Source organism: Macaca nemestrina, chromosome 18 (genome assembly GCF_043159975.1).
Source record: "Macaca nemestrina isolate mMacNem1 chromosome 18, mMacNem.hap1, whole genome shotgun sequence".
In the NCBI taxonomy this organism is placed as follows: Eukaryota; Metazoa; Chordata; class Mammalia; order Primates; family Cercopithecidae; genus Macaca; species Macaca nemestrina.
In genome coordinates this window covers 20,361,370-20,387,630 of record NC_092142.1, presented here as the reverse complement: position 1 = coordinate 20,387,630, position 26,261 = coordinate 20,361,370, and the positions used below count along the sequence as shown (strand labels likewise).

The following is a 26,261-nucleotide window of genomic DNA, read 5'->3' as shown; positions in this document are numbered from 1 at the left end:
GTAACTTTTTTTTAATGATGTCCAGAGCCATGCACCACTGCTGAGAACCCTAATACATATACTAAGGGGTCCTTCCTTTGCCCTAGTCTAGACTCCAAAATCAGGATCTCACTAAACTCTGGCCAGCCTGGCCCCATGGAAAGAGGACAGTGAGTCTGAGAAGTCCTCTTAACATTCCCGGGAGGTAGAGGGCAGAAACAGAAGAGAAGATCTGCACCCTTGAAAATGACCTGTTAGTGCGCCATGACCCTTCTACTAGTTCCTGGCTGCTCAAAGTTTGGTCTCCAGACCAGAAGCATCACCTGTGAGTTTGTTAGAAGTTCAGAAGACTCTCACGCCTGAAATCCCAGCACTTTGGGAGGTCGAGGCGGGTGGATCACGAGGTCAGGAGTTCAAGATCAGCCTGGCCAACATTGTGAAACCCTGTCTCTATTAAAAATACAAAAATTAGCTGGGCATGGTGGCATGCACCTGTAATCCCAGTTACTCAGGAGGCTGAGGCAGAAAATTGCTTAAACCCAGGAGGCGGAGGTTGCAGTGAGCCAAGATCACACCACTGCACTCTGGCCTGGGCGACAGAGTGAGACTCTCTCTCCACCCCCGCACCCCCCAAAAAAAGTACAGAAGACTCCCAACCAGACTTATTGAATCAGAATCTACACTTTAGCAAGATCTGCAGGTGATTCATAGGCTCACTAAAGATTGAAAAGGACTTCACCGGTTTAAGGGAGGAGACCACCCCTCATATTGTCTTATGCCCAACTTCTGCCTCCAAAGAAAGAACATGTGAAAACTAAAAGTCAGAAATGAAATCCACAGGCAGACAGCCCGGCGCCACACCCTGGGCCTGGTAGTTAAAGATCAATCCCTGACCTAATCAGTTATGCTATCCATAGATTACAGACATTGTATAGAAAAGTACTGTGAAAATCCCTATCCTGTTTTGTTCCAATCTAATTACCGGTGCATGCAGGCCCCCAGTCACATACCCCCTGCTTGCTCAATCAATCACGATGCCCTTACATGCACTGCCTTAGTGTTGTGAACCCTTAAAATGGACAGGAATTGCTCACTTGGGGAGCTCGGCTCTTGAGACAGGAGTCCTGCCAATGCCCCCGGCTGAATAAACCTCTTCCTTCTTTAACTCGGTGTCTGAGGAGTTTTGTCTGCAGCTTGTCCTGCTACATTTCTTGGTTCCCTGACCAGGAAGCGAGGTGATTGGTGGATAGTTGAGGCAGCTCCTTAGGCGGCTTAAGCCTGCCCTGTGGAACATCCCTGCGGGGGACTCTGACCAGCCTGAGTGACGCGGATCCTGAGAGTGCTCCCTGGCAGGCATTTGCCCCGGTGGGATGCCTCGCCAGAGCAGTGTGTGGTAGGCCCCGGTGGAGGGTCAATGCAGAGGCTGAACACTGGGAAGGAACAGGCACTTGGAGTCTGGACATCTAAAACTTGGTAAGACTAGTCTTTGGAACTTTCCCACTCTGTTTGAGTGGAAACATGGCCTGATCACCCATGGCGTGCCTTTATCGGCACTTTGGTTTTGGTTTTGGTTTTGACCTGGTTTGAATTGCTTGACAGGACCAGTCTTGGGAACTTACCTACTCCATTTGAGTGGAAGCGTGGCCTGATCACTCACAGCATGCCTTTATCGGCACTTTGGTTTTGGTTTTGACTTGGTTTGAATTGCTTGACAGGATTGGTCTTGGGAACTTGCCTACTCCATTTGAGTGGAAGCGTGGCCTGATCACCCACGGTGTGCCCGTACCGGCACTTTGGTTTTTGTTTTTGACTTGCCTTGGATTGCTTGATACTTTGGTTTTGGTTTTGACCTGGCTTGGATTTCTAGACACTCTGATTTTAATTTTGATTTTGGTTTGGTGTAAACTGCAAAAGTGTGTGTGTGCCCTTTTTACCCATTCTTTGTTTTGTGGTGTGCATGTGGTGTGAGCGTGGTGTTTTGTCTCAAAGAAGCATGGACCAGGCACAAATAAGCCCACTCTGCTAGGAACTATGTTGAAAATTTTCAAAAAAGGATTTAAGGGAGACTATGGAGTACTATGACACCAGGAAAACTTAAAACTTTGTGTAAGACTGGCCAGCATTAGAGTTGGTTGGCCATTAGCAGGAAGCCTGGACAGGTCCCTTGTTTCAAAGGTATGGCACAAGGCAACCTGTAAGCCAGGGCACCCAGACCAGCTCCCATACACAGCCACTTGGTTACAGCTGGTTTTACACTCCCCACCCCCAACACACAGTGGTTGAGAGAACAGCAGCATAAGCAGCTGCCAGAGGCAAAGAAAGAGAAAGAGAGGAAAAGAGGCAAAGAGAGAGAGAAAGAGACAGGATGAGACAGACAAACAGGGAGTCAAGGAGAGAGAGAGAGAGAAAAAGAAAGAGAAAGGCAGAGAGAGGAAGAGACAGAGGCAAAAGGAAAGTCAGAGACAGACAAAGTCAAAGAGAGAAAAAAGTGAGAAAGAGGTATACAAGTAGCTAAGGAAAAAAAAAGCCATCTATACCAATTCTAAGTTAATTTAGACAAAACAAGGTCTTATTAATAGCAAAGGATAATTAAAATCCCAAACTTACAAGGTTTTCAAGAAAAGTAAAGTTTGCTAAAAGTTAATAGTGTAACATGTATTATAGTCACTTCTATTCTTGTGCCTTAGACAGTCTAGTCCACAGATTTAAAAAAAAGTGGGGGGGAAGAGGGGCAGAATTTATATAAAAAGAGTGTTATATGGTAAATTCTTGTCCTGAAATAAATTAACTGGTTGTTTAAAGAAAGAAATGTTTGTAATAAGTCAGAAAGTTAAGGCATGTCAAAAAATTGCCTGTAAAAGTCGTGAAAGAAAAACGTTATAAAAAGAATGTGTTAAAAAAAGAATTCATGCAAGAAATGTTGTATAATTTAAAAGTAATTAGCCCTCCTAAATGTTAAAACTATTGAGGAGACAGTTTATGTGCAAGGTGTATAAGGAAAGTAAAGTATACCGTTGGTAAAAGGATTATAAGTAGGCATAAGAATGTGGATTTTTACCTACATTAAAAGGTTAAAAATATGTATATTTTGTTATAAAGTTTTAAGCAAGTTTTAAAACGTTAATTGTGTGTAAATTCTGTGTGTAAACACATCAGCTAACGTTAAAGAGGTATCATCCAGTTTTTCTGGACATTAAAATAAAAGCATAACAGGTTTTTCTTAAAGTACCAACCAGCTCTTTAGCAAAAATTATAAAAGGTTAAAAAGAGTCTATAAAATCTTACCTTATGGTCAAAGATTAAAAATTAGATAAATATGTCTACAAGTTTTTATTAAAATTAAGTTTAACATTAATGATACACTAATATAAAGATGAAATTTAGTTTATCTGGTATAAAAATCATACAAAAAGCATTATTAAATATAAAATGGTGTTTAGCTTTCTTTAGTCTAAAAACTAATAAAAAGAGATGCTAAAGGAAATTTCTCAGTAAAAAGGCACTAAGGACTATAAAGTCCACTGCCAAGGTCCCCACATTTAAAACAAAGGTCAGTTTCTTAGAAATTATATACTTGGTTTATCTTCCACTTTCCTTTCCCTCAAAACTAAAAGTCTTTTAGCACATGTAGCACCCCTAGAATTTGCAGTAAACCAGCACAAGCCTGAAGATCACATTCTCATGAAAAGGTGGAAAGAAGAAAAACTCGAGCCAGCCTGGGAAGGACCCTACCTTGTGCTGCTAACCACCAAGACTGCTGTTCGTACAGCAAAAAAGGATGGACTCATCACACCCGAGTCAAGAAAGCGCCACCCGCTCCAGAGTCATGGGCCATAGTCCCAGAGGAAAACCCTACCAAACTAAAGCTAAGAAAAATTTAAGTCTTTTCATCTCTATTACTCTTTCTTCTTTCCTCTTTCTCTTGCTGACCATCTAGTTATCAACATAACCAAGTCAATTTCCCCTCCAACTACTGAATTTAATGCTTGCCTTGTTATACTCTGTGGAGACTTGCCAAGTCAAAGACAGCTTTCTACTTCAGAAAAGTACTTCTGTCCCTCCTGACTGGGCATTACTAAACTAGGACCATTTAATCCGGGGAGATTTTGATAAAGATCCCAGTGCCAACCAGGAGTCTTGTCCCCTGATGTAGAGCTTTCATGCCATGGTTGGTCCAATGTTCTGTGGACCACTAAAGAGCAAGGATGGACTGCCCCAACCGGTTTTTGTAATTTCCTAAAATCATACATTCACTTTACTAGAAGATCATAGAAGTTAAAGACTTAAAACAAACTTCAGCAATTAAGACAGGATACCAAGATGCAAATGCCTGGTTAAAATGGATCAAATATTCCATCTGCATGTTAAACAAAAGCAATTGTTATGTTTGTGCACATAGCAGGCCAGAGGCCCAGATTGTCCCCCTTCCACTAAGGTGGTCCTACATTCGACCAGGCATAGGCTGCATGGTAGCTCTTTTCCAGGATTCTACAGCCTGGAATAATAAGTCATGTCAAGTCCGGCATATCCCAAAGTCCAGCACCCTGTGGTTCAGGCCCCGAGGGCCATCCAGCTTCCGTCTCCCAACACTAAGTTTGTTTCGAGTCTTTCACAACAGGGAGAAGCTTAGTATTGCTTAGAGACCTGAAAGGATGCAATGAGCTTAAGAATTTTCAAGAGCTTATCAATTAGCCCTTGTTCATCCCTGAGCGGATGTGTGGTGGTATCATGGTGGACCTTTACTGGGCACTCTGCCAAATAACTGGAGTGGCATTTGTGCTTTAGTCCATTTGGCTATCCCTTTCACCCTGAGATTTCATCAATCAGAGAGAGAAAAAATAAGACATCGTAAAGTGAGCGAAGCCCCTTATGGGTCTTTCAACTCTCACATCTATTTAGATGCAATTGGAGGCCCGCAAGGAATACCAGATCAATTTAAAGCTTGAAATAAAATAGCTACAGGATTTAAGACAATATTTTAGTGGGTGACAGTTAATAAAAATGTGGATTAGATAAACTACATCTATTACAACCAATAGCAACAAGCTTTTCATGAGTTAAAAGAAAAACTCATGTGGGCCCCAGCCCTGGGGCTACCTGACCTGACAAAACCCTTTACACCCTATGTGTCAGAAAGAGAGAAAAATGGCAGTTGGAGTTTTAACCCAGACTGCAGGGCCCTGGCCAAGGCCAGTGGCCTATCTCTCAAAACAACTAGACAGGATTTCCAAAGGCTGGCCCCCATGTCTAAAGGCCCTGGCAGCAACAGCACTGGTAGCACAAGAAGCAGAGAGCTAACTCTTAGGCAAAACCTAAACATAAAGTCCTCCCATGCTGTGGTGACTTTAATAAATACCAAAGGACATCATTAGCTAACGAATGCTAGACTACTTAGATACCAAAGCTTGCTCTGTGAAAATCCCCGCATAACCATTGAAGTTTGCAACACCCTAAACCCCACCACCTTACTCCCAGTATCAGAGAGCCCAGTTGAACAAAACTGTTTAGAGATGTTGGACTCAGTTTATTCTAGCAGGCCCAACCTCTGAGACCATCCTTAAACATCTGTAGACTGTGAGCAGTACGTGGACGGGAGCAGCTTCACCAGCCCCTGCAAAGTGACTCTGAAGACGACAAGCCCTGCTCCAGTCACACCCGGAAGCTGACTGGTCCATGTATGGTAGAAGCATAAGGAAGTTCATCGCAGGACTCATTTTCCTTAAATTCTGGATTTGTACAGTAAGGTCTTCAGCTGACCTTCCTCAGACTGAGGGCTGTTCCCAGTGTATACATCAAGTCACTGAGGTAGGACAAAAGGTTGCTATGGTCCTATTATTTTACGGTTATTGTAAGTGTACTGGAACTCTAAAAAGAACTTGTTTGTATGTTATTCTATACAAGGTATGTAACCCAAGAAATGACCAACCTAGTATGTGTTATGACCCATCTGAGCCTCCCATGACCACAGTTTTAAAAATAAGATTAGGGACTGAAGACTGGTAGGGGCTCATAAACGATATGAGTAAAGTGTTAGCCAAAAAAAAAAAAAAGTGCCCAAACGAGTCACCTTAAAATTTGATGCCTATTCTGTCGTTAATAACAATAAGTTAAAAATAGGATGTGGTTCTCTTAATTAGGAAACAGGCCACATGGCAGAAAATAAGTACATTTATCATGAATTAGGACTGTGTAAAAATAAATGTAGATACTGGTTTTATGTCATTTAGGCTACTTAGATTTAAAAAATGAAAAAATCCTCTCCACCTTCAGCAAGGGAAAAGTGGCCCTTCCTGTACCAGTGGTCAGTGTAACCCCTTAGAACTAGTAATAACCAACCCCCTTAATCCTCGCTAGAAAAAAGGAGAACGTGTAACCCTAAAAATTGATGGGGCTGGACTGGATCTTCAAGTAAATATCGTGGTTTGAGAAAAAGTTTATAAACGCTCTCCTGAGCCTGTATTTCAAACCTTCTGTGATAAACTAAATGTGCCAGTACCAGAAATTCCAGGAAAAACAAGATATTTGTTTTTGCAATTAGCTGAGCATGTAGCCCAGTCTCTCAATGTCACTTCATGTTATGTATGTGGAGGAACTGTAATAGGAGATCAATGGCCATAGGAAGCCCGAGAATTGGTACCTACAGACACAGTTCCTGATGAATTTCTGGCCCAAAAGAATCACCCTGATCACTTCTAGGTCCTAAAAGCCTCAATCATTAGACAATACTGTATAGCAAGAGTGGAGAAGGACTTCACCTTTCCTGTAGGAAGACTATATGGTGGAGTTCAAACCACACAGAGAAAAATCTATTCAGTAAATTTCCAAAGTTGCAGACCATTTAGGCCCACCCAGAATCCCATTGGGACTGGACGGTCCCCACTGGGCTATACTGTGGACATAGAGCCTATGCTAAGCTGCCTGTCCAGCAGACAAGTAGTTGTGTTATTGGCACTATTAAACCATCTTTCTTCCTACTGCCCATAAAAACAGGCAAATTCCTGGGCTTCCCTGACTATGCTTCCCGCGAAAAGCAAAGCATAGCCATAGATAATTAAAAAGATGATAAATGGCCTCCTGAAAAAAGTATACAATACTATGGGCCTGCCACTTGGGCACAAGACGGCTCGTGGGGATACCGGACCCCCATTTACATGCTCAACTGAATCATATGGTTGCAAGCTGTCTTGGAGATCATCATTAATAAAACTGGTAAACCCTTGACTGTTCTGGCCCGGCAAGAAACTCAGATGAGAAATGCTATCAAAATAGAATGACTCTCGACTCCTTGCTAGCAGCTGAAAGAGAAGTCTGTAGAAAATTTAACCTTACCAATTGCTGCCTGCACGTAGATGATCGGAGCAAGTAGTCGAAGACATAAAGACATGACGAAACTGGCACATGTGCCTGCACAAGTGTGGCACGGATTTGACCCTGAGGCCATGTTTGAAAATGGTTCCCAACACTATGAGGATTTAAAACTCTTATAATAAAAATTATAGTAGTAATAGGAACCTGCTTACTGATCCCTTATTTACTACTTGTACTCATTCAAATAGTAAAAGGTTTCATCGCTACTCTAGTTCACCAGAATGCTTCAGCACAAGTGTACTACCTAAATCACTATCGATCTGTCATGCAAAAAGACATAGGTAGTGAAAATGAAGGTCAGCGCTCCCACTAATAAAATGAGTGAGAGTCTCAAAGAGGTGGGAGAATAAGGGAGGATACCACCCCTCATATTGTCTTATGCCCAATTTCTGCCTCCAAAGAAAGAAGTAAAAACTGAAAGCAGAAATGAAATCCACAAGCAGACAGCCCAGTGCCGCACCCTGGGCCTGGTAGTTAAAGATTGACCCCTGACCTAACCGGTTATGTTATCGATAGATTCCAGATGTTGTATGGAAGAGCACTGTAAAAATCCCTGTCCCGTTCTGTTTCGTTCTGATTACCAGTACATACAGCCCCCAGTCACGTATCCCCTGCTTGCTCAATCGATCACGACCCTCTCACACACACCCTCTTAGAGTTGTGAGCCCTTAAAAGGGACAGGAATTGCTCACTCGGGGAGCTTGGCTCTTGAAACAGGAGTCCTGCTGATGCTCCCGGCCAAATAAGCCTCTTCCTTCTTTTACTCGGTGTCTGAGGAGTTTTATCTGCAGCTTGTTCTGCTACAGGTTAATGTGATCCAACCAGAGTCCAATAATTTGATAAATCAGATTTGTAGTTGCTCCATGGGAATTCCTGGCTCTTTGGTGTGTGTTAGTTACAAAGAAGCACTTTCACCTTCTGTGCCTTCAACCATCACAATCTCCCTCTTAAGAGAACGCAGGCAAGAATCATTATCGCAGGAATAAAATAAAACTCAAAGAGCTTAATTGATTTGCCCAAGGGTAACAGGCGGCATGCTTTGGATCAGGCTGGTCTCCAAGTCAGATTGTTTCCAACACAATGCATCCTAGATTAACACAACTGGGCTTTTCCAGCTGCATGGCCTCAAGCTTAATTTTTCTAGGACTTGGTTTCCTCATGTAAAAAGTAAAATAAAGGTTCATCTTCAAAAACTTTCCTCCCCATCTAATTAAAAATAAATAATAACTTCTCTTAAAAAACAAAATGTATTCAAAAACCTGCACTAACATTCTTAAATATCGACTAGCCATGATAAAAAAATCAATATACTTTATACTCTTAACTCCCACAATTTAGCCTAAATATTTACCCTAACATATTTATACTAGTCCAAACAAACATTAAGTCATAACCTGTTCCTCTTCCTTATTTAAAAGTGTTTTTACCTTTCTCAACATTCCACAAGTTACCCCCTCCTTCCTTTGTTCTCCTCTACCTTTGCCTCTTTTAAAAAGTTCTAAGTTACTAACCTATCAAGACAAATACAAAATGTAAAGTCCCATTCCAGCCAATAAAAACCAAACACAACAATAAAGTAAACATGTGAAGTTATGAATAACCCTGTCTCCTTTGTTCACTATACTCTTATAACAAAACTACTAACAAATAAACCCTTTCTACAAAAAATAAAAATAGCCTTACTAAAAGAATTAAATTTATGCTCAAATACTATTTCTTTACAACACCAAAAAGCAAACATTCCTAACACTCATCTGTAAATTGAAGATAATACTGTTACCTATTCATAGAGTTATGTGAATTAAATAAGTTAATCTACATAAAGCAACAGAAAACTGCTTGGCACATAGTAAATATTGAATAAACATTACTTATTATCCTTCCCCTTGCCCCCAAACTCATAATCCTTAATTACATGTATTTATTTTTCCTTGTATTCAACTAGTAAATTCCCGCAGCACAATAACTCTTGTGGGTTTTTAAAAATCACTTATAGGCCAGGTGAGGTGGCTCACACCTGTAATCCCAGCACTTTGGGAGGCCAAGGCTGGTGGATCACTTGATGCCAGGAGTTCGAGACCAGCCTATTCAACATGGTGAAACCCCATCTCTACTAAAAATACAAAACTTAGCCAGGCATGGTGGTGCACACCTGTAGTCCCAGCTACTCGGGACACTGAGGCAGAAGAACCTGAGAGGTGGAACTTGCAGTGAGCTGAGATTGCACCACTGTACTCCAGCCTGGGTGACAAAGCGAGACTCCATCTCAAAAAAAATAAAAATAAAAATCAATCAATCAATCACTTATAGTTTTAATTTGACAAATATTTATGTCTTGTCTCCTTAATTGGATAATGTGCCCCAAAGGGCAAAACCTGTTTCTCTTTCTCCTTTGGGTCACCCACATGTCCCAGCGGAAGTCTCAAACTCAACCCAAAGAGGCCAAGCAAGTCATGGAAGTGACTGAATGGGGCCAAGTTTGTTCTTTCAACGAAGTCACAGTTAAAAGCATACTCCACCTAGAAAGGACAACCACAGTTCAGCTCCCTTGAATAAAAGCAGAAACAATATTGCCAGAGCTCCCGTTTTTCAAATGAAGCCACAAATCCAGAATTTCATGAGAAATTCTGTGATTTTTAAGTGTTGGCTCCAATTTAAAAGAAAAATATAGTAAAGTCCAAATAAAACACATTTGTGGACCAGCTCCAGCCCATAAGCTGGCAACTGGTAACCTCCTTCTGAGCAGAGAGAACAGTGTGAGCAGAGGCACAGATGGCTGATATTACAAGGCATATTTGGAGAACCAGGAGTATAGATCAGCGTGACCAGAGTGCGTAGAGTTGGGGGTAAGGGAGAAGAGTGGAAAAGGAAAGAAAATGAAATCAAATCTAAGGAAAGCAAATATTAAGTAACACAGTTTTGCTGGGAAGCCAGTTTCCAGAAGGCTCTGGTCAGTCAGCCTGATTTAATTGTTTGGGATGAAAGGAGATCCTTCAACCTTGGCACAGACCTGCATCTTAAGGGACCGCTGTGCCTCCCCGCTAAACACGTGGTTTCACTTTTTATTTTAAATAAACACTAGATGCAAAAGACTCCTGAAGTATCCTAGACATCAAAGAGGGATTGTAAAACACCCAAGACGTTACTATAAACAGAAACAGAAACATACTGATTAAATTTGCCTGAAGTTATCCTTGGATTGGATAAGTTGAAAACAAAATTATTGGGAGGAGTGAGCTGCAGGAGAGATGCAGAAGGGCACTAAGATGTCTGGGCTAAACGTATATGCTTAAGACCATAGAGTGGTGGAATTTTCCCATTTCACTGAATCTTTATTTTGCTTTAAGTTCTAGGATACATGTGCAGAACGTGCAGGTCTGTTACATAGGTATACATGTGCCATGGTGGTTTGCTGCACCCATCAACCCATCATCTAGGTTTTCAGCCCTTCATGCCTTAGGTATTTATCCTAATGCTCTCCCTCCCCTTGCCCCCCACCCCCCAACAGGCCCCAGTGTGTGATGTTCCCCTCCCTGTGTCCATGTGTTCTCATTGTTTAACTCCCATTTATGAGTTGGAACATGCGGTCTTTGGTTTTCTGTTCCTGTGTTAGTTTGCTGAGAATGATGGCTTCCGGTTTCATCTAAGTCCCTGCAAAGGACATGATCTCATTGTCTTTCTTTTTTTTTTCTTACGGCTGCACCCATTTCACTGAATCTTAAGAATGATGCTTTCAAGACAGAAGGAAGAACAGTAAACCTGAGATGACCCCAAAGGTGGGTCTTCTTTTGAGAAAATTTCAAATGTAAAATTCCAGATTTACAGATGAAACTGTCAGTAAGACAACTCATGGGTTTTCCTAGTGGCTTTAAGCTATTAAAACTCGCAAAACTTCAGCCGGGCGCGGTGGCTCATGCCTGTAAACCTAGCACTTTGGGAGGCCGAGGTGGGCAGATCACGAGGTCAGGAGATCGAGACCATCCTCGCTAACACGGTGAAACTCCGTCTCTACTGAAAATACAAAAAAATTAGCCAGGACTGGTGGCGTGTGCCTGTAGTCCCAGCTACTCGACAGGCTGAGGCAGGAGAATGGTGTGAACCTGGGAAGCGGAGCTTGCAGTGAGCCGAGATCACGCCACTGCACTCCAGCCTGGGCGACAGGGCGAGACTGTCTCAAAAACAAAACAACAACAACAAAAAACTTGCAAAACTTCTATTTACAGACACATTTCTGAATTAATGTACAATTTAAATGAAAATATTTTCTACAGACAAGTTGCATGGAGTCCTTTTAAATTCCTTACTTGTCATTGTTCACATTTCTTGATAGAACCATTGCATATAACTGCCCGGGTGGCAAACTGGTCTCTCTCGTTTGATCATCTGAGTTCAACATTGATGCTCTATGGTTTTCTTGGGCTAAGCTCAATCTAGTGTGATTTTTTTCTATTCCCCTTTTCCCCAAAAGAGAAACTTACTGAAGAGATTTAAAATAACCCATTTATCCCTTGATTTTTGGTAGATCAGTGCATTTGGGCAATAATTTTTAAAGCTGGCTTAGCACTATTGTCACTAAGTAGGCAATTTGCTTAAATTACTCTGAGCATCTGTTCCATTCCAATTTCTCCTCCTGAAGTTGTTTTTTTGTGAAGTTCTCAGAAAAAAACTATTCTTTCAAAAATGTTTTTCTGCATAAGAAGAAATATTTGGACTCACTAATAATCAAAGAAATGCAAATTGAAACAATACTCTGCCCTTTGCCAATCAGATAGGCAACGATTAAAAAGAATAGGAATACTTGCTTTTGGCAGGAGTATGGGGAAAGAAATACTGCTGGAAGAAGCAGAAAGTGGTTCAAATTTCCTGGCACAGTATACACAAAACGTCTTTAAAATGAGGCGCTCTTTTGAATCTATAATTCTACCTTTAGGAATTTGTCCTAAGGAAACAGAAGACCTTTGTGTAAAGATGAATGAGCAAGAATGTTCCTCCCAACCTTACTTATAACAGGAAAAAGACTGGATTCAAATTAAGCATCATGAATAGTCAACTGATTAAATATATTATGGCATCAACCTGTGTCCATCAGTGGAAGAATGGATAAAGAAAACACGGTCGCTCCACACAATGGAATACTATCCAGTCTTAAGAAACAAAGAAATCCTGTCATTTTCAACAACATGGATGAGCCTGGAGGGCAGTGTGTTAAGTGAAATAAGACAGGCACAGAAAAATGAATACCACATGATCTCACTTATATGTGGAATCTAAAAAAGTCTCCTAGAGGCCGGGTGCGGTGGCTTATGCCTGTAATCCCAGCACTTTGGAAGGCTGAGGTGGGCAGACCACGAGGTCAAAAGATTGAGACTATCCTGGCCAACATGGTGAAACCCTGTCTCTACTAAAAACATAAAAATTAGCTGGACGTGGTGGCGGGCGCCTGTAGTCCCAGCTACTTGGGAGGGCTGAGGCAGGAGAATTGCTTGAATACAGGAGGTGGAGGTTGCAGTGAGCTGAGATCACGCCACTGCACTCCAGCCTGGTGACAGAGTGAGTCTCTGTCTAAAAGAAAAAGTCTCCTAGAAGCAGAAAGTAGAACGGTGATAACTAGGGAGAGGCAGACTGGGGAGATATTGGTCAAAGGATACAAATTTCAGTGAGACAGGAGGAATAAGTAAAAGACATCTATTGTAACACATGATGACTATAGTTTTTTAATTAGTTAATCTATTTATTTTTTATAGAGATGGGGTCTTGCTATGTTGCCCAGGCTAGTCTCGAACTCCTGGCCTCAAGCAATCCTCCCGCCTCAACCTCCCAAAGTGCTGGGATTACAGGCATGAGTCATCATGATAAGCCATTCAGCTCAGTGGCTATAGTTAATAAGAATACACTGTATATTTGAAAATTGCCTACCAAGTAGATTTTAATGTTCTCATCACAAAAAGTATAGAAGGTAACACATATATTAATTAGCTAGATATAATTCCATAATGTATACATATTTTTAAAAATCATGTTGTACACCATAAATATATATAATTTTTGTTAACTAATAAAAATAATGAAACTGGCCAGGCACAGTAGCTCACACCTGTAATCCTAGCACTTTGGGAGGCCAAAGTGGGTTGATCACTCGAGGCCAGGAGTTTGAGATCAGCCTGGCCAACATGGTGAAACCTCGTCTCTACTAAAACTACAAAAATTAGCTGGGGGTGGTGGCGTGCGCCTGTAATACCAGCTACTCTGGAGACAGGCAGGAGAATTGCTTGAACCTGCGAGGCTGAGGGTGCAGTGAACTGAGATCACACCACTGTGCTCCAGCCTGGATGACAGAGTGAGAATCCATCTCAAAAACAAACTAACAAAAACCATAAAACAGAATACCATGAAGTCATTAAAATAGTGGCATACATTATCCTATCCCTAGCAAATTAACACAGGAACAGAAAACCCAATACCGCGTATTCTTACTTATGAGTGAGAGCTAAACATTGGGTACTCACAGACATAAAGATGGCAACAACAGACATGGGGGACTATGAGAGGAGGGCAACAGTTGAAAAACTATTTGGTACCATGCTCACTATCTGGGTGATGAGATCGATCATACCCCAAACACCAGCATCCTGCAGTGTACCCACATAGCAAACCTGCACATGTACCCTCTAAATCTAAAAGTTGAAATTGGCCTGGCACGGTGGCTCACACCTGTAATCTCAACACTTTGGGAGGCCGAAGCAGGTGGATCGCCTGAAGTCAGGAGTTTGAGACCAGCCTAGCCAACATATAGTGAAACCCTGTCTCTACTAAAAAATACAAAAATTAGCTGGGCATGGTGGCACACACCTGTAGTTTCAGCTACTTGGGAAGCTGAGGCAGGAGAATCACTCAAACCTGGGAGGTGGAGGCTGCAGTAAGCCAAGATTGTGCCACTGCACTCCAGCCTGGGCGACAGAACAAGACTCTGTCTCTCAAAAAAAAAAAGTTGAAATTATTTTAAAAAATAAAAATAGTGGCATGGATCTCAACTTCTAAGTGCAAATGGTCCGTGATATATTGTTAAATAATTAGAAGGTTTCAGTATAGTTTATATGATTGTCTTTTTAAGGGAGAGAATGTACATGTGTTTGCATGTACTCAGAGGAAAAAGTCTGAAAGGATATATATCCATATATACCCAAATGTTGATGACTGTGGGAACTGGTGTGATTTTTACTTTATCAATTCTATTCAATATGATGTGAAATGTTACAATAAGTACGTATTTCTTTAAGAATCAGACCAGCCTGGTCGGCATGGTGAAACCTTGTCTCTACTAAAAATACAAAAATTAGACGGGTGTGGTGGTGGGCACCTGTAGTCTCAGTTATTCCAGAGGCTGAGGCAGGAGAATCACTTGAACCCAGGTGGCGGAGGTTGCCCTGAACCAAGATCCTACCATTGCACTCCAGGATGGGCGACAAAAGCGATACTCCATCTCAAAAAAAAAAAAAAAAAAAAAGGAATTCGCAAGGGGGAAAAGTCTAGTTTCCATTTTAAAAAGTAAAAATAAAACCAGCCGGGCGCGGTGGCTCATGCCTGTAATCCCAGCACTCTGGGAGGCTGACGCGGGTGGATCACAAGGTCAGGAGATCAAGACCATCCTGGCTAACATGGTGAAACCCTGTCTCTACTAAAAACAAAAAAATTATCCTGGCATGGTGGTGGGCGCCTGTAGTCCCAGCTACTCGGGAGGCTGAGGCAAGAGAATGGAGTGAACCTGGGAGCTGGAGCTTGCAGTGAGCCGAGATTGCGCCACTGCACTCCAGCCTGGGCGGCAAAGCAAGACTCTGTCCCAAAAATAATAATAATAATAATAATAAATAAAACCAAGAAATTTCATACACTTTAAAGGTAAAATGATTTTTTTTTTTTTTGTAATTGGGCCACTATGCTTCCTAGTGCAGGAAAATACATGTTAATGATGGCTTTCCATCTTTAAATTATAAAAAGAAAGAAAGGAAAATAGTTTTCTAACAAAGCCAGAGTTTTTATATAAATGGTTGCTATAGGATTCATTGTTTATCAGGTAATGACAGATAAACTCTTAAATCATCAGACTGGAATGGACTTCAATAGCTGATTAGCTTCTAAATTCAATTTTTAATTTTCTTTTTTTTAAATTTTAGGTTCAGAAGTACATGTGCAGGTTTGTTATATCGGTAAACTCTTGTCACGAGTGTTTGTTGTAGATTATTTTGTCACTGAGGCACTAAGCCAACGTGTTCTCATCATTTAGCTCCCAATTATCAGTGAGAATATGTGGTATTTGGTTTTCTGTTCCTGCGTTAGCTTGCTAAGAATAATGGCCTCCATCTCCATCCATGTTCCATCCATGTTCCCACGAAAGATGTGATCTCATTCTTTTTCGACTGCATGCTATTCCATGTTGTATATGTACCACATTTTCTTTATCCAATCTGTCATTGATGGACATTTAGACTGATTCCATGTCTTTGCAATTGTGATAGTGCTGCAATGAACACTCATGTGCATGTTTGTCAGTTTGTTTGTTTTTTGAGATGGAGTCTTGCTGTTCCCAAGGCTGGAGTGCAGTGGCGCGATCTTGGCTCACTGCAACCTCCTCCTTGTGTGTTCAAGCAATTTTTGTGTCTCAGCCTCCTGAGGCGCTGGAATTACAGGCATGCGCCACCACACCCAGTTAATTTTTTGTATTTTTATTTTAGTAGAGATGAGGTTTCATCATGTTGATCAGGCTGGTCTCCTAACCTCAAATGACCCTCCCTCCTTGGCCTCCCAAAGTGCTGGGATTACAGGCGTGATCAAGGCATGTGTCTTTATAGTGGAAGGATTTATATTCCTTTGGGTATATACCCAGTAATGAGATTGCTGGCTCGAATGGTAGTTCTGCTTTTAGCTCTTGGAGGAATTGTCACACTGCTTTCCACAATGGTTGAACTAATTTACACTCCCACCAACAGTGTATGAGTGTTCACTTTTCTCCTCAACCTGACCAGCATCTGTTATTTTTTGATGTTGTAATAGCCATTCTGACTGATGTGAAATGGTAATTTTCTTCCCTTTTCAACTTCCTTAAATCTAATTGGAAATTTGGCCTCACACTGGTTCCCAGGATTAGCTATGGTCAAAAAGGGACCTCACAAGACTTTTTTTTCTTTTTTTTAGCCTACGTCAGGTCTACTTAACAGAGCAGATCTGAGATGCTTTTGAGGGCAAGAAAACAAATCTGAGATCTACTAGATCCAAGACAGGAGTTGAGAAGGAAGGACTAGGAAAAGCAAGGTTAGAAGAATATTTGCACCCATAGCCAGTGTTTAATAAATATTAACATAAGCAAACGGGGGGCTGGATATTGATATTACATTGAAAGAAATGATGTTACCATGTCAATTTAGTGGAGAAAGAGAGAGACTGTAACAACTAATTGTGTTGGAACAAATGAGTAGCCACTTGGAGAATGCAGAGTTAGATCATAATTCAGATCTTAAATTCTATAAAGTATTTAAAATAACAAATGAAACTAAAAATGGCACTAAAGGATCAGTCAATATTGAGTCATGACCTCAAAGTTAGAATCACAAAGACTGATAGACTTATATATAAATATATATATTTGTTTACATTTATATTTAAAAATCTGTTGTCAAAAATGTAAACTGTGTATTGTAAAGTAGTTGTAACCTATATGACAAGAGTTGATATTGTTAACTTTCAAAAGCATTTTTATCAAACAAGGAGAAATGTTGAAAACCCCAATATAAAAGTGGAATAAGGTCATAAATACACAGTTCACAAAAGTGGCATTCCAATGGCCAATTCTTTTTAAGCATAAAAAGAATTTTCAACCTCGTCAGTAACCAAAGAAAAGAACATTAAAGCCACACTGATATATCATTTTCTCTTTGTTTTGTTTTTTGAGACAGAGTCTCACTCTGTTGCCCAGACTGGAGTGCAGTGGCCTGATCTCAGCTCACTGCAACCTCCGCCACCTGGGTTCAAGGGATTCAGGAGCAATTTGTGCCTCAGCCTCCTGAGTAGCTGGGATTATAGGCGTGCACCACCACACCACGCTAATTTTGTCTTTTTAGTAGAGATAGGGTTTCGCCATGTTGGCCAGGCTGGCCTCGAACTCCTGGCCTCAAGTGATCCGCCCGCCTTGGCCTCCCAAAGTGCTGGGATTACAGGAGTGAGCCACCACACCTAGCCTGATACATCATTTTGGATCTATCATGTTGGCCAAAATGGATACTCACTTTCTGAAGGACAACATGTCCATTTATACACACACACAGTCTTTAAATTGCACATATGCTGCTATGGTTTGAATGTTTGTGTCCCCTCCAGAATTCATGCTGAAACTTAATCGTCAACATAACAGCATTAAGCAGTGTGGCCTTTAGGAGATGATTGAGTCATGAGGACTCTGCCCTCATGAATGGGGTCAGGCACCCTTATAAAAGGGCTTGACACAGGGAATTTGCCTCTTTTTTTGCCCCTTCCTTCCCTTCCTCCATGTGAGGACACAGCCAGAGGGTGCGACAACAAGGTACCATCTTGGAAGTGGAGACAGGGCTCTCACCAGGCACCAGTCCTCCTGGTGCTTTGATCTTGGATGTCCCTGCTGCCAGAATGGTAAGAAATAAATTTCTGGTTTTTATAAATTTCCTAATCTAAGGTATTTTGTTATAGCAGTACAAATGGACAAACACAAATGCAAATTGATTCAGAAATTTCACTTTGGAGAATTTATTCTCAAGAAAATATGGCCGGGCCCGGTAGCTGACGCCTGTAATCCCAGCACTTTGGGAGGCCGAGGCAGGCAGATCACCTGAGGTCAGGAGTTCAAGACTAGCCTGGCCAACATGGTGAAACCCTGTCCCTACTAAAAATACAAAATTAGCCGGGCGTGGTGGTGCATGCCTGTAGTCCCAGCTACTTGGGAGGCTGAGGCAGGAAAATTGCTCGAACCCGAGAGGTGGAGGTTGCAATGAGCCAGGATCATGCTACTGCACTCCAGCCTTAGCGACAGAGAGACTCCATCTCAAAAAAAAAAAAAACAAAAAAAAAAACACAAAAAAGACAATGTCAGCAAAGATTTATGTACAAGGATAGTCATCACATCACTTTTCAAACTAGGGAAAACAAACTGTGTGTCCAGGAGAGGGGTTGGCTAAGAAATGTATTTGCTGATTAGAGTCCTACAAAGTCCCTGAAATTTATAGAAGAATATTAAAATGTATTTATACACACTATATTATATATAGAGAGAACTATATACATCTTAGTAGCATGGCATTATAGGACATTTTGTCTTCATGTTTTGTGTGCATATGTAAGGTTTAATTTTCTGGGTTCAGCTCATGTTACTTTTGTAATTAAAGACTAGCAGAACCAAGCTGAGTGCTGTGGTTCACATCTGTAATCTCAACACTTTGGGAGGCTGAGGCAGGAGGATTATTTGAGCTCAGGAGTTCAAGACCACCCTGGGCAACAAAGCAAGACCCTGTCTCTATTAAAAATAAAAAATAAATAAAGACCAGCAGAACAGTTATTGTAAGAGAATATTTCAAGCTTTCACAGGTGAGAGAGAGAGAATACCTAAGCATTACTATTCAAAATGGTCCTCAAATGGAACAAGAGCTCTCTCCTGACTGAGAAGAACCCCACACCCTCTTCTAGGAGGACAAACTCAGTGGTTGACACAGTTTGGATCTGTGAGATTTCATGGGGAACAAATCTCAAATCAAACTGTAATCCACAATGTTGGAGGTAGGGACTGGTGGGAGGTGACTGGATCATGAATGGTTTAGCACCATCCCCCTTAGTACTGTCCTCATGATAGCGAGTTCTCATTAGATCTGGTTTCTAGGACCTCTCCCCTTGCTCTCTTGCTCTTGCTTCTGCCATGTGAGATGTCTTTTCCTTCTGCCATGATTGGAAGCTTCCTGAAGGCTCCCCAAAAGCAGAAGCTCCTATGCTTCCTGTGCAGCCCGCAGAACTATGAGCCAGTGAAACCTCTTTTCTTTATAAATTACGCAGGCCCAGGCATTTCCTTATAGCAATGCAAGAATAGGCTAACACATTGATTTTCAAGTAACTGACATCTTGCAGTTTGTGGAAGGAGGTAGCCTTTTTGTAGATGGAGAAAGCTGGGGAACCCTAGGCTGCATAGAAGAGATGAGATGACTGGAGAAGGCTGGCTGATGGGGATCGATGTGTCTGAGAAAAGAAAGTTTTAATCAGACAAGAGAGATGGGGAAGATCTGCTTCACTCACTTCCTCATTCAATCTTCAACTCGAGAACTCTCCCAATCTTGGGTTCTTCTGACTCTTCCTAAATGTCCCCTACTTTAATAAAGGGTGTCAACATCCAAAACCTGGGACCTTAACCCTCCTTTTTCTTTATCTGCCCACGTCCAGTCAATCATTATTGATTCTACATCCAAACTGCCACTCAAATCCAACTATATCTTCCCATTCCCAATGTCACTACCCTAGTCCAACTCATCTCAACCATTAAAACATCCCCATCTCCGACTGTTATCCATCTACCTCAGTGAGTTTTGTAAACATAAATCTACTCTGGAAGCTTCCCTGCATAAACCTAAGACATGGCTTCCTGGGCCCTTAGGATAAAGTCCTTACCAGAGTTGACAAGGCTGTTTGTGATCTGGTCTTATCTCTCACACTTGCCCTGACCCCACTCCTACCTGAGCCATGTCCAGCCATACTCAGCTTCTCTAGTTCTCAGGACACAGTTTTCCATCTTAGGGAAAACACTCTTTCACCTGGCCAACTTGTTCTCATTTTCCTAATCCCAGCTTAAATGCTTTCCCCTTAGGGAAGCCTTCCCTCACCCCTGAGATTGAGGTAAATGCCTGTTTAGTACCCTCTGTTTCCTCTTTTGTAACAAATATCATAGATGAACCAAGCACAGTGGCTCACATCTATAATCCCAGCACTTTGGGAGCCCGAGGCTGTCAGATCACTTGAGCTCATAAGTTGAAGACCATCCTGCGCAACATGGCAAAACCCCATCACTACAAAAAATACAAAAATTGCAGGGCATGGTGGCGCACACCTCTAGTCCCAGCTACTTGGGAGGCTCAGGTGGGAGGATCACTTAAGCCTGGGGCTCAAGGCTGCAGTCAGCTATGATCTCGACACTGTACTCCAGCCTGGGTGACAGAGTGAGACCCTGTCTCAAAGCAAACACACGCACACACACACACACACACACACACACATCATAGATGCCTTGTCTTCCTCTCTCAAATCTGATCACTACGACAGGGATTGTGGCCGTCTTGTTGATCACAGTGTGCCCAGTGGCTAGCAATATATCTCTTAAGAGATAAGTAGCTGGCACATAACAGATACTGAATAAATGGGTATATTGAATTGGATTCACCTGGCTCCTTTATTTACCTTGCCCTTTTCTCTTTCTTTACCCTCTTGCATTATGGTTGCCAACACAACCTAGCTCTCTGATAACAGGCAGAACAAGCAGAGGAGTTAGCTGACTCCTCCATTAAAATCTGGGCAAAGAGATGGGGTGTGTGTGTGTGTGTGTGTGTGTGTGTGTGTGTGTGTCTATGTCTATCCACTAGCCAAACAAGTGATAGAGCTAAGACAGGCTAAAGATTCCTTGTAGAGCCAGCAACTCCACTCAAAAGAGCAAGACCCTGTGTCAAAAATAAAAAATAAAAAAAATCATGAGCTTGCACTGGGATTGAAAGTTAATAAAAGACTGTGGGATTTTGATGGCATAGATAAACAAACAAACAAACAAACAAACAAAAACTAAAAACTGTCATTTGTTCCAACCAAGGTTGACAACTTAAAACCAAGTAAAATAATGGCCTCTTTTAAAAGAGAAAACTGTTTAAATTTCATGAAAAGCATTTTTAAAGGCATAGAATTAAAATATCTTCCCTCTTCCCCATGCAGATAATGCCTCAGAGTTCAGAGTCTCTCCTCTGATTGGGGCTAAGGGATGAGCCACTCCCATATTGCCAGACCTCAGTGAGAAAAGAGAGCATCTCTAGGCATAGTTTTCTCTCTTTCTCTAAAAATCCAATCATTTAGACAATCTAGAAAGAGGATAAAGTATTTGTATTGACATCCCTGACTCTTGCTGCTATCTGCAAAAACCTACTGTGAACACTGTTTCCAACGGAAACCATCGGGTTGAACTTACCCTCTACTGCAGATTATCTCTAGGGCTTCCAGGTTCCCATGGTAGGCTGCCAAGAGAGTGGGAGTCATGCCATCTTCATCTGAAAGATTTAGATCTCGCTTGGTAGCCTCTTTTAGAAGTTCCAGGTAACTATCACTAGCAGCTTGGTGGTAACGAGTAGACATTTTTCCTGCTCACCGGAACTTGGCCAGATGTCTCTCCAGGCAGAGAAGGGTGTTGGCAGAGCAACCTTCCTATAGAGCTGGTTAATTAGTGACAAGGAAGAGTGTCACCAGGGGCAAAGCTCATTCCAACTGCTTCCTTCCGTGGAAGGCAACAAGGTTCAAGCCACTGAACTTGGACCTTTTCTCTCTGAAATAGACATGACGTTGACTATTGAAGACTGCTGTATTCATCTTGAGTGTTTTGAGGCACATTTAATTTTTCTATGCCCATTAGTTTCTTGAGTTAATATTGGCCATCTAGGCACAGGATGTAAGAAATTATTTCTTAAAAAAATGCAGAGCTAGTGTAGTTCACTAGCTGTTTTTTCCAAAAAGAACAGCTTTATTGAGGTATAACACCATTAAATTTACCCATTTTATGTATACAATTCAATGATTTTAGAACATTTATAAAGTTGCATGCCCATTATCATAATCCAGTTTCCATCAGCCCTTAAAGATCCCTCGTGCCATGTGCTGTCAATCCCATTTCCACTCCCAATCCCAGGAAACCACCAGTCTTCTTTCTGTCTCTATAGATTTGTTTTCTATGGGCATTTCAGATAAATGGAATCCTACAATACATAGTCTTTAGCGTATAGCTTGTTTCAATTCACAACTTTTTTGAGGTTTGTCATGTATAGCGTGTAACAGTAGTGTCTTTCTTCCTTTTCACTGCTGAATAATATTCCACTGTACTAACATACCAAATGTTCTTCATCCATTCAATGTTTCATGAATATGATGAATATTTGAGTTGTTTCCATTTTTTAGTAATGATGAATAATGCTGCTATGAACACTGACATACAAGTCTCTGTGTGGACACATATTTTCATGTGTCTTGCGTATACATCTAGGAGCAAAATTGCTGGGTTGCATGGCAATTTACATTTAAATTTCAGAAGTTGCCAGACTGTTTTCCAAAGTTGCTGTACTACTTCACATTTCCACCAATAACATATGAGGGTTTCAATTTCTCTACATCCTTACCAGCCTTATTATTGCCTATCTTTTTGTTTATGGCCATCCTAGTGGATGTGAAATGGTCTTATTATGGCTTTAATTTTAAATTCCCTAATGACTAAGATATTGAGCATCTTTTCATGTGCCTATTAGCCATTCTTACATCTTCTATTCAAATCTTTTGCCCAATTTTTAATTGGGTTGTCTTATTAATAAATTATAAGAATTATTTACATACTCTGGATACAAGTCCTAGATCAGATATATTTGGAACAGAATGAAAATGAAAATTCCATATATCAAGATTTATAGGATGCAGTTAAAGAAAAGCTTAGGGCAAAATTTGTAGTTTTTTATGCATATATGAGAAAGAAAAAAGATCTCAAATCAATAACTTAAACTTATTATCAATAACTCAAGGGAAGGAGAAAAAGTATAGAAAAATGACTATAAGGAGTACAGTATAAGACCAAAAACATTTCCAGATCTATCTGCAATAAAAACAAAAGAAAATGGACTAAATTTATAGTGTGGAAGACTCAGCCATGTCTTGTTTATAATAGACACATCTAAAATATAAAATTGCAGAAAGATTGAAAGCAAAAGATGGAAAAGTTATAGCAAGCAAATACTAACAAAACATTTGTGTACCCATATAGATGGTCTGCAACTTATGAGAGTTTGACCTAGTTTTTCAACTTCATGATGGTGCAAAAATGACAGGAATTTAGTATGCTTCTCAGCTCACAACTGAGTTATTATATCAACTTATGGTGGTTTTGCATTGTAAGTTGAAGATCACCTGTACTGGTAGCAAGGAAAAATACAGCTTAAGCCAAAAGATGTACTAGGCATAAAGAGAGAGAATACATGATAATGAAAGGAACAACTAATCAAGAAACCATGATCGTTTTAAACTTGTATAAATTGAATAACATAGCTGCACAAAAGGAAAAGCAAAAATTAAACAGAAAAAAAACAAAACCACAATCACAAGGGAAGATTTCAGACATCATCATCATGTTCTATATCAGACTAAAAATTGGTATAGCTATAAAATATTTTGGCTGGGCCCGGTGGCTCACGCCTGTAATCCCAGCACTTTGGGAGGCCGAGGGGGTGCGGATCACGAGGTCAAGAGATCGAGACCATCCTGGCCAACATGGTGAAACCCCGTTTCTACTAAAAATACAAAAATTAGCTGCACGTGGTGGCACATGCCTGTAGTCCCAGCTACTCGGGAGGCTGAGGCAGGAGAATCGCTTGAACCCGGGAGGTGGAGGTTGCAGTGAACCAAGAGAGCACTACTGCACTCCAGCCTGGTGACAGAGTGAGACTCCATCTCAAAAAAAGAAAAAAGATTTGAACACAATTAACAAGCTTGATCTAATAGTCACATGAAGAAGGGACACCGTGCCCAATAGTAAATGCAAGTTTTTTCTAAGCACACATAGAATATTTATAAAACCTGACCAGTGAATAGAAGCAGTGCAGTTCTCAACAAATAACAAATAACAGGGTTCATGCAAACCATGTTCTCTGAAGACACTGCAACTAAATTAGAAACCACCATCCTTACATAACTCATCAGCTATGCATATGTTCTTCTGTGGTGTATTTTTTACATTGTTTTCATCAAATACATATAATTTTACGTTACGTCTTTTCCACTCTTTAATCCATCATAAATGTATTCCCATACTGTTGCACAATCTTTAATATATTTGGATAATTGTCCACTAAATTGATGTGAGACATATCTATTTTTGAAGCCTGTAACTGTGTATTCATCTTATCTCTTTGTCTAAGTTTTTATTCCAAGATAAATTATTTACTCACTCAGAAAAAGTACCAAGCTTTCATCTGCAATTTCTTCACAATAATAATGAGCGCCAAGGGTCCCTGTTTGTTCCTTTTCCTGGCTTCTAGGTGAACAGCAGTAGAAGCAGCCTGGGGGGCAGAATTATTTAGCTTTTATTAAACATTGTTTTTAGCCCAGGGAAAGTGACATATCCAAACATGATTGTGAAAACTTTGAGAAAATGGTAAGGTTGTTCCTCAATTTTTATATGAGCCACTTTAATTTAGATACAACTGCATTAATTAATGCATTTTGCCATTTAAAATAGGTCAGGCGTGGTGGCTCACACCTGTAATCCCAGCACTTTGGGAGGCCAAGGTGGGTGGATCACTTGAGGTCAGGAGTTCAAGACCCACTTGGCCAACATGGCAAAACCCCATCTCTACTAAAATACAAAAATTATCTGGGCATGGTGGTGTACACCTGTAAGCCCAGCTACTCATGAGGCTGAGGCAGGAGAATCGATTGAACCTGGGAGGCTGAGGGTGCAGTGAACTGAGAACATACCACTGCACTCCAGCCTGGGTGACAGTAAAGACTGTCTCAAAAAAATAAAAAATAAAAAAATATATATAACCTGATAGAGAACTTCTCAAAGATGTATTATTTGTAGTAGAATCCTAAGACTCCATCCAAAGGGTCTGCTCTCAGAAGAAGATGAGGAGGAAGAGGAAGAGAAGAATGGTGGCCTGTAGGATGGTCATAAACAAAATGAGGATGAGGATTGTCAAAGTCAAAATAAAAATCTAGAGCTGAATCTCTAAATTTAATGTTTTATTTGGAAAAAGACTTGCAATTTGGGATATATACATAGACCAGGTGGTCTTCAGTATGTCTGAAGAAGAGAGGTTTTATTAAAGAGAGAAATGTTACACATTGCCCTTCAAGAAAGTTCATTGGCACTAGTGAGGGTTTGGAGAGCTGGCAAGCTCTGATTAGTGGGCAAAATTCGTCTTCGAGTTGCAGCAAGTTATCTCAGCAGCTGTAAATAAAACTGCTCCCGGGTTACAGCAGGCAGTCCCAGCAGTCAGTTTTGCAGAGAATTACATTCTTGGAGCAAACTTTTTTTGTTGTTGTTGTTGTACTCAGAGTGCTGCCACCCGGCTTCTCAACCCTGATTTACTTGGGTATGACGAGAATGATGCAATTTGCATGATTGACTTTCACAGGATGGAGGCAAATGGTAAAGACAGGATAATTATCGAGATGAGGAAGAAGGATTGGAGATAGAAGACAAGAAAGAGAATTTCTCAGTTCCAGTAGTACTTAGGACTTGAACTTAAAGTCTCCTGTGAAATGGTGAAATAACCAAACTTTTCTTAAGTGGAAAATATCCTGGCATCCTCTGGCACACCCTTGGGAAAATTTCTTCCCTGGGAGAAGAATGGGGTGACGGGGGTGGGGCAGGGAGGTGGGGGCAGAGATAAGGATTTAAAACATTCTTCCAAACTTGAAGATCCTCTTTATCCCATCCCTTCAAGGTGAGGTTGGGAAAGAGGGTTGAAGAGTTCATATAATTCAGGGAAAGTTACTCCATCTATTTGAGTCTCCAAATCCTTGCGGATAAAATTGGGGAATATTGCTAGTGATCATATCATCATATCATCATCATCAACTAACTTTACTGTAGTAAAGAGAAAGAAATAAAATTTCTTACAACC

General features: G+C 40.9%; 1 protein-coding gene across 1 annotated transcript in view; it reads right to left on the bottom strand.

Moving 5' to 3' along the window:
• The window catches only part of LOC105484996 (ankyrin repeat and sterile alpha motif domain containing 4B), a 30,806-nt gene extending 6,164 nt beyond the window's left edge, over positions 1–24,642 (bottom strand). The window contains exons 1-2 of the mRNA XM_011747141.3: positions 24,579–24,642; positions 21,572–21,812 (exon numbers count right to left, since the gene is read on the bottom strand). Of these exons, the coding sequence (XP_011745443.3) occupies positions 21,572–21,735 (164 nt within the window). The 5' untranslated portion in view covers positions 21,736–21,812; positions 24,579–24,642. The remainder of the gene's footprint in view (positions 1–21,571; positions 21,813–24,578) is intronic.
• Positions 24,643–26,261: the final 1,619 nt, after the last annotated feature.